At 42.2% G+C, this 9257-nt stretch overlaps 1 protein-coding gene across 1 annotated transcript; it reads right to left on the bottom strand.

Moving 5' to 3' along the window:
• Positions 1-6196: 6196 nt before the first annotated feature.
• On the bottom strand, positions 6197-6764 carry LOC138371802 (protein enabled homolog). Its single transcript, XM_069336827.1, has 2 exons — positions 6560-6764; positions 6197-6351 (listed from the first exon to the last, which is right to left on the bottom strand). Exons 1-2 carry the CDS (start codon positions 6762-6764, stop codon positions 6197-6199), a joined length of 360 nt encoding a protein of 119 aa, XP_069192928.1.
• Between the last annotated feature and the right edge of the window lie 2493 nt (positions 6765-9257).

Here is a 9257-nt window from a genome sequence, read left to right as displayed (position 1 = left end):
TTTTTTATCCGAATTCTGACTCCCTGAACCTATTTTCGTTTTCAAATTAAGACTTTTTATACCGAAAATATGCCAATGACTGAAAACGTCGATGGTTCATATTTTGCTCAAACCCCCCTAAATTTTTTTATATATCAGAAATGTCGGAAATTCGACTTCTGTGGGAGATTTTTAAACCGAATTCTGACTCTCTGAACCTATATATATTTTTGAAATACGACTTTTTGTACCGAAAATATGCAAATTACTGAAAACGCCGATGGGTCATATTTTGCCCACACCACCCTGCAGTTTTCAAAATATCTGAAATGTCTGAAATTTGACTCTAAAGCGTGGTTTGTTGCCGAATTCTGACTCTCTGCACCTGTTTTTATTTTTATATCATGAATTTTTATACCGAAATATGTCAATTACTAAAAACGGCTATGGGTCAAATTTTGCCCAAACCTCCCCTGCAGTTTTGAAAATATCAGAAATGTCGGAAATTTGACTCCTGAGCGTGTTTTTTGAGCCGAATTCTGACTCTCTGCACCTATTTTCAATTTCAAATTACGACTTTTTATATCGAAAATATCCCAATTACAGAAAACAGCGATTGGTCATATTTTGCCCAATTCACTCCGCAGTTTTCAAAATATCTGAAATGCCGAAATTTTACACAGGCGTGATTTTTTATCCGAATTCTGACTCTCTGAACCTATTTTCATTTTCAATTTACACATTTTTGTACCGAAATTATGCCAATTACTGAAAACAGCGATAGGTCATATTTTGCCCAAACCTTCCTTGCAGTTTTTTAAATATCAGACACGTCGAAAATTTGACTTCTGAGCGTGATTTATGAGCCGAATTCTGACTCTCTGCACCTATTTTCATATTACGACTTTTTATACCGAAAATATGCAAAATACTGAAAACTGCGAAGAGTCGTATTTTGCCCAAACCCCCCTGCAGTTTTGAATATATGAGAAATGTCGGAAGTTTGACTCCTGAGCGTGACTTTTGAGCGAAATTCTGTCATTCTGCACCTATTTTCATTTTCAATTTACACATTTTTATACCGAAATTATACCAATTACTGAAAACAGCGATAGGTCATATTTTACCCAAACCTTCCTTGCAGTTTTTTAAATATCAGAAATGTCGGAAGTTTGACTCCTGAGCGTGATTTTTGAGCCGAATTCTGACTCTCTGCACCTATTTTCATATTACGACTTTTTATACCGAAATTATGCCAATTACTGGTAAAGGCGATCGGTCAAATTATGCATAAACCCCTCAGCAGTTTTCAAAATATCATAAATATCAGAAATTTGACTCCTAAGCGTGATTTTTGAGCCAAATTTTGTGTCTGCACCTATTTTTAATTTCAATTTACGAATTTTTATACCGAAAATATGCCAATTACTGAAAAGGCGATAGGTCATATTTTGATCAAACCCCTGCTGTTTTAAAAATATCTGAAATGTCGGAAATTTGACTCCTGAATGTGATTTTTAAGCCGAATTCTGATTCTCTGCACCTATTTTAATTTTTAAACTACGACTTTTTATACCGAAAATATGCCATTTACAGAAAACAGCGATTGGTCATATTTTGCTGAAACCTCCCCAGCAGTTTTCAAAATATCTTAAATGTCGGAAATTTGAATCTTGAGCATAATTTTTGAGCCAAATTCTGACTCTCTGCACCTATTTTCATATTACGATTTTGTTTTACCGAAATTATGCCAATTACTGGTAAAGGCGATGATTCATATGCCCAATCCCCCCAGCACTTTTTTAAATATCTGAAATGTCGGAAATCTGACTCTTTAGCGTGATTTTTGTCCCGAATTTTGTCCTTACCTATTTTCATTTTTTGAATTACGATTTTTATACCGAAAATATGCCAATTACTGAAAACAACGATGGGTCTTATTTTGACCAAACACCCTGCAGTTTTCAAAATATATGAAACGTCGGAAATTTGACTTCTGAGCGTGATTTTCGATCCGAATTCTGACTCTCTGCACCTATTTTCAATTTCATATCACGACTTTTTATACCGAAAATATGCCAATTTCTAAAAACGTGGATGGATCGTATTTTGCACCCCCCCCCCCTACAGTTTTCAAAATATCTGAAATGTTGGAAATTTGACTCCTTTACTGGAATTGAGCCGAATTCTGACTTTGCTCCTATTTTCAATTTCAAAATACTACTTTTTATTCCGAAAATATGCCAATTACCGAGAACAGCGATGGGTCTTATTTTGCCCAGAGCCCCCTGCAATATTAAAAATATCTGAAATGTCGGAAATTTGTCTCCTAAGCGTGATTTTGGAGCCGAATTTTGACTCTCCACCTATTTTCAGTTTAAATCTTCGACTTTTTATACCGAAAATATGCCAATTACTGAAAACAGCGATGGGTCAAATTTTGCCCGATCCACCAAGCAGTTTTTAAAATATCTGCTATCTCGGAAATTTGACTCTAAAGCGTGATTTTTTATCCGAATTCTGATTTCCTGAACCTTTTTTCATTTTTAAATTACGACTTTTTATACCGAAAATATGCCAATTACTGAAAACCTCGATGGTTCATATTTTGCTCAAACCCCCCTACAGTTTCAAATTATCTGAAATGCCGGAAATTCGACTTTTGAAGGAGGTTTTTAAACCGAATTCTGACTGTGCACCTATATTTATTTTCGAAATACTACTTTTTGTACCGAAAATATACAAATTACTGAAAACGCCGATGGGGTCATATTTTCCCCAAGCCCCTCTGTAGTTTTCAAAGTATTAGAAATGTCGAAAATTTGACTCCTTAGCGTGATTTTTGAGCCGAATTCTGACTCTCTGTACTTATTTTCATATTACGACTTTTTATACCGAAAATATACCAATTACTGGTAACAGCGATGAGCCATATTTTGCCCAAACCCCCCCCAACAGTTTTCAAAATATCTAAAATGTCGGAGATTTGACTTCTGAGCGAGGTTTTTTAGCCGAATTCTGAGTTTCTGCACCTATTTTCATTTCCAAATTACGAATTTTTATGCCGAAAATATGCAAATTACTGAAAACTGCGATGGGTCATTGTTACGGGAACAATGGGTCGCAACCGGGTTCTTTGCTGGAGGAACAAAAGTACTAGATCCGACCCAAGTCGGTATTGGCTTTCAAGGAGTAGGCTTGGTAATACAAGTAAAACACAAGGGAGGGGGGTTGAAAGGAATACGACACTTCATCAATTATCAATATATTCACATATTATCACTTTCCCATCACCTTAAATATAATCATAAACGAAGTATTACTAAATCGATATATACACATGTGTCGCTCTCTCAGGACACTAAGCGCTCCTCAATGCTCATGCAATGCAGCCATGTCAACTTCTGTGTTTTCTCAACACACAGTACCGTCCTCAACCAGTACTGGGAAACACCAACGAATCTACCCTAACAATGGGCCAGCCTATTTACAGTATCACTAGATGTTCCTTGTGAACGCCCACAATTACTCTCCAGCCTGGTGCTTGCAGAGAAGATCAGCCTCGCGCTGCTGGTCCTATACACGAACAAATACAAGGCTAGCAAGCCCCTGGCAGGAGCTTCCTGCAAATTACTAGTTACACTAAACCGTAACACCTCACTGTCGGTCGTCTCTTCATCTAGCTAGACCCTGAATACGCCGAATTCTGTCACTGCCACTTCACAGGCAGACAGCAGATACTATCAGTTCCTCTTCGGCGGCGGCTCACTGCTCACGTAAAGCAGAATGCAGTAGAGATATAATAGGCTGCCCTGGGTAGACTGCCTGTCTTCGTACCACTGCAGCCTTACGTCGCCTCTGTGGATACAGACACGTCATCATTAAACTGGTCAGTACTTGGGACACTAGGAAATACCACTTACAGACACTGACATAGACATACAACTTCTATCACGATAGATGGCGCGGATTTCTAGCGCCACCTCACCAGAGGTCAGCTACAGCGACTCTTTGGGCTGACCAAGGCAGGAATCTAGCGTCTCTAAGGTATCATACTGCCACCACCAAATGACTTCGTCCATTTTGTGGGGGGTTTAGGGAGCAGACTCACAGATGGCGTTGACGTTGCTACTCCATGCTCCGACGATGGAGTCAGGTTCGTAACACCTCCCCACCAAAAAGAATTTGATTTGGATCCTAAAATGAAAGGAAACCAAATTAGTACGTTTGCACAAAACCAAACAGACGAACATAGACATTGGGCTGATGTGGCGAGGATGTCCTGTCTGCAAAACTGCCTTAATAGGAGAACCTGGCACAAGGAAAATTCGAATATCGTAGGCAATGATCTGTCTAATGTAACTTCCAAAATCCTTACTGGGATGCCAGTCAGGGGCACAATTGTCTTACGTGTCTCGGGTAAGGATCTGCAGAGGCTAGATCTGGGTGAAGAGACACCTCCATGTGTCGTGGCACCGCTGGTGGCTGGTCGCAGCCGGCATTTCTTGCACCGGTCTGGTGACCCTTCAGTGAGATGGGAACCTGGAATACAGGGCACTGATGATTCGGAGTAACAGCGATAGTCTTTAAATCTGTACTTACTGCATAACTGCTTACTAGGCCCATACCTAGTCCCAACAGGACCGCCTGTACATTGAAGAGTGTGTTCGCTCTTCCACCGTCAGGTTGACCAACGTTCCGTATAATGTTGAATCCAAGCTCACCAGTTATGCGGGGGTGTCAACCTGTCGGGAACAGTAACTCATTGAAACATTTCTTCTACTCCGTGTATCATCAATCACCTTCTGGATCCCTTCTTCGACCGTAATACTCATAGGGCGAATGTCCGGTCCCTGGTGTGTCTCCACAATGTTCCCAGGAGCCATCATCTGACGGTTCGTCCACTGATCTTTGCCTAGAGCACACACGAGAACAATACAAAATAACGCTAAGAATCATTTGGCTAGTTTAGGAATAATTTCTATGAGCCTGTAATATCCACAGCAGGCTATATCCATTAGCCTGTTTGGACCAAGGGGGCACTTGAACCTGCGCACATACCTGGCCTACATGTGTACATACCTCACATACCTCTGACTTCTGGGGAATCTCTGGCCTGTTCAGCGTACATTGTACCTTGCAATTCTGCAAGTACTTATCTGCCGTCACTCCAGACTCTTGGGTATCCGTGGGCACTTGTACATGAGGTCCCTCCTCTTGCTCAGTTGCTTCTGTCACTGTAACCCCATGTTTCTCGTCAGGAAAAGAGTTGTCAGAATTTGTTGGAATGCTCTCAATCTGTTGGGTTGAGGGAGAATTAAACATATTATATAATTTCACGTCTGTCTATACCTGGAATTTAATGTGTTCTGCTGTCATCTCAGGCCTTACTACTGGATCGTTCGTAATCTTGAGATGATCGTAGTTCAAACCTGTTGCCAAGTCGTTGGCTAGTACTACCTCTATCCCAGCTATAGGCAGGGTATCAACTACTGCCAACGCACATGTACCACTGAAGTAGGGCGAGTCTAGGTGTACTTGCACAACGGGGGGCAACGTACCACGTCGAAGGAAACCCAACTAGAACAACCTTTTGTATCCCGTCAACACGCACTCCCTCGGGTAACGAGTCTCACGATCAGGGACTGGGCTGCCCCACTATCTCTGAGGACTATAACTGATCTACCAGTATGATCACTCGTTACATACCCACCTGAAGTGTGAGGGGCAAACAATCCTGGTCCTTCTCTACTTGTCATTAGAGCCTGGGTTTCCACTGGTATCGTGGTAAAACCCATCAGCATTATTTCTCTGTGCGGGTCGTTACCTGTCCCTCCTCGGCACCTGGCAGCTACATGCCCTCTCCGCCCACAAGTCCAACACACTACGTTCCTGCTTGGACTACGGTGTGTTGGTGTGTTAGGACTAGTCCTTCGGGAACTAACTGGGGGAATCTTCAAAGCACTTTTGTGGGACGGGTCTTCCTTCTTCTGGACGAGATTTGCCAAACAGACGTGGATGACTCTTCGAGACATACCTGGTAGAGGGCCGATGAGTTAAGATGTACACCTCAGCCATAGTGGCTGCCGCACTCAAGGTCTCTACCTGCTGTTCTTCTAGGGTATGTCTTGAGATCTCCAGACAGACATTTCTTGATGTCGTCCAACAATATGAGCTGCTCGAGTTGTTCCTTCGTCTTCACCTTTCGAGACGCACACTATTCTTGGAAAAGCCGTTCCTTGATGTTTGCAAACTCCGTGAACGTGTGCTCCGAGGTCTTCTTCAGGTTCCTGAACTTTTGCCTATAAGCCTCCGGCACCAACTGATAAGCCTTCAGCACTACCTTCTTCACCGCGTCGTAATCACTAGAATCTAGCGACAACGTGGAGTATGCAATTTGAGCATTCCCAGTTAAGACGGACTGTATCATGATGGCCCAATTCTCCTTTGGTCAATCCAAAGAGGCAGCAACTTTCTCGAAGGCAGCAAAGAACTTTGAGACCTCTTTCATTGAATTTTGGTACCATCTTTATATTTCTCACTGGATCGAAACTACTCTTTTCCTTTGTTTCCCTCTGACCACCTAATCGTAACACTTCTAACTCGTGCAGTCTTTCCTTCTCCATTTCTTGTCTTTCCCGCTCTTCTCTTTCCCGCTCTTCTCTTTCTCGCTCTTCTCTTTCTCGTTCTCGCTCTAATTCCAACCGTTTCATTTCAATTTCCTTCTTTTCTTGTCTTTCTCGCTCTTCTTTCTTTTCTTGTAATTCCAAAAGTTTCATTTCCATTTTCCTCTCATTTCTCGTTCTATTTCTATTTTTTCCATTCTATCTTACGATCGACCTCCAATGCACGCATTTTCACATTGAGAAGACTGATATTCAATTCACTAGTATCACTCTCACCATCACTGTCTTTGTCTTTCTTTTCAGTGGGATCCATAACTGTTTCCTTTGTACTCTGCGTCTCGCTTTCCTGCTTCTCTTCTGCCTTTAAGTGCTTGTGAACCTTCATCAAGATTTCCACACGGGAATCACTCACGTACTTTAATCCCTAAACAGGCACTTACTAGCACAAGTTCCTGCTTTCCCAGATACTTCAATCTAGCAAGTCCTCCTTGTTCAGAAATTCCTGAACATCGTCAAGATTGATAATGGACTCTTTCTCTGTCATTTTGTCACCAAGTCGTGCACGAGCACGCAAAACACCACTTTACTTAACACTAAACACTAATAATAACCGAGCACCGCACTCGCTAATACTGCTCTTAATCACACAAGGCGCCGCACAGGACATGTAACGTCCTGACACGTAACGAACAGGGGAATTATTCACAGGGGGATTACACTACGTCATCGCCCCTATCAAACGCACTTGACAAGAGGTCGAGTCCCGCTGGGAATGCCAATTATATTACGGCCACTATGGGTCGCAACCGGGTTCTTTGCAGGAGGAACCAAAGTACTAGTATCCGACCCAAAGTCGGTAGTGGCTCTCAAGGAGTAGGCTTGATAATACAAGTAAAACACAAGGGGGGGAGGGGGGGGGGTTGAAAGGAATACGACACTTCATCAATTATCAATATATTCACATATTATCACTTTCCCCATCACCTTAAATATAATCATAAACGAAGTATTACTACACTGATATATACACATGTGTCGCTCTCTCAGGACACTAAGCGCTCCTCAATGCTCATGCAATGCAGCCATGTCAACTTCCGTGTTTCCTCAGCACACAGTACCGTCCTCAACCAGTACTAGGAAACACCAACGAGTCTACCCTTGCCATGGGCCAGCCTATCTACAGTCTCACTAGGTGCTCCTTGTGAACGCCCACAATCACTCTCCAGCCTGGTGCTGGCAGAGAACATCAGCCTCAAGCTGCTGGGCCTCTACACGAACAAATACAAAGGTAGCGAACTCCTGGCAGGAGCTCCTTGCAACTAGCTAGTTACACTCCTCCGTAGCGCCTCACTGTCGGTCGTCTCTTCCTCTAGCCAGTCCCGGGATACGCCGAACTCTGTCACTGCCACTTCAAAGGTAGACAGCAGATACTACTCAGTTCCTCTGCGGCGGCGGCTTACTGCTCACGTTAAGCAGAATGGGGTAGAGATATAATAAACTGCCCTGACTGACTGACTGTCCTCGTACCACTGCAGCCCTACGTCGCCTCTGTGGATACAGACACGTCATCAGTAAACTGGCCAGTACTTGGGACACTAGGAAATACCACTTACGGACTCTGACATAGACATACAATTTCTATCACGATAGATGGCGCTGATTTCTAGCGCCACCTCACCAGAGGTCTGCTACAGCGACTCTTTGGACTGACCAAGGCAGGAATCTAGCGTCTCTTGATGGTATCATACTGCAACCACCAGATGGCGGCGTCTATTTTGTTTTGGTTTAGGGAGCAGACTCACAGATGGCGTTGACGTTGCTACTCCATGCTCCGACGATGGAGTTCGTAACAGTCATTTTTTGCCCAAACCCCCCCCCCCCCCCCCTGCAAATTTCAAAATATCTGAAATGTCGAAAATTTGACCCCTGAGCGAGGTTTTTGAACCAAATTCCGACTCTCTGCACCTATTTTCATTTTCAAATTACTACTTTTTATGCCGAAAATATGCTAATTACTGGTAACGTCGATTGATCATATTTTGCCGAAACCCACCAGCAGTTTTCAAAATATCTGAAATATCGAAAATTTGACCCGTGAGCGTGACGTTTGAGCCGATTTCTGTCTCTCTGCACCTATATTAATTTTCAAATTAGGAATTTTTACTCTCGAAAATATACCATTTACTGAAAACAGCGATAGGTCATAATTTGCCCAAACCCCCTTGCAGTTTTCAAAATATCAGAAATATCGGCAATTTGACTCCTGAGAGATACTTTTACCCGCATTCTGACTCTCTACGCCTATTTTCATTTTCATATTACGAATTTTTATACCGAAAATATGACAATTACTGCAAAAAGCGATTGGTCATATTTTCTCCAAACCACTCTGCAGTTTTCAAAATATCTGAAATGACGGAAATTTTACTCTTAAGCGATATTTTTAAACCAAATTCTGACTGCATTTTTTTTTCATTTTCAAATTACCAGTTTTTATACCGAAAATATGCCAATTTCTGCAAACGGCGATAGGTCATATTTTGTTAACCCCCCACCCCCCTGCAGTTTAAAAAATATCTAAAATATCGGAAATTTTACTTCTGAGCGTGATTTTTGAGCCGAATTCTGACTCTCTGCACCTATTTTCATTTT

Source organism: Procambarus clarkii, chromosome 36 (assembly GCF_040958095.1).
Source record: "Procambarus clarkii isolate CNS0578487 chromosome 36, FALCON_Pclarkii_2.0, whole genome shotgun sequence".
NCBI classification, from domain to species: domain Eukaryota; kingdom Metazoa; phylum Arthropoda; class Malacostraca; order Decapoda; family Cambaridae; genus Procambarus; species Procambarus clarkii.
Note: the sequence above shows the minus strand (reverse complement) of the source record. Positions and strands in the feature narration are given on the sequence as shown.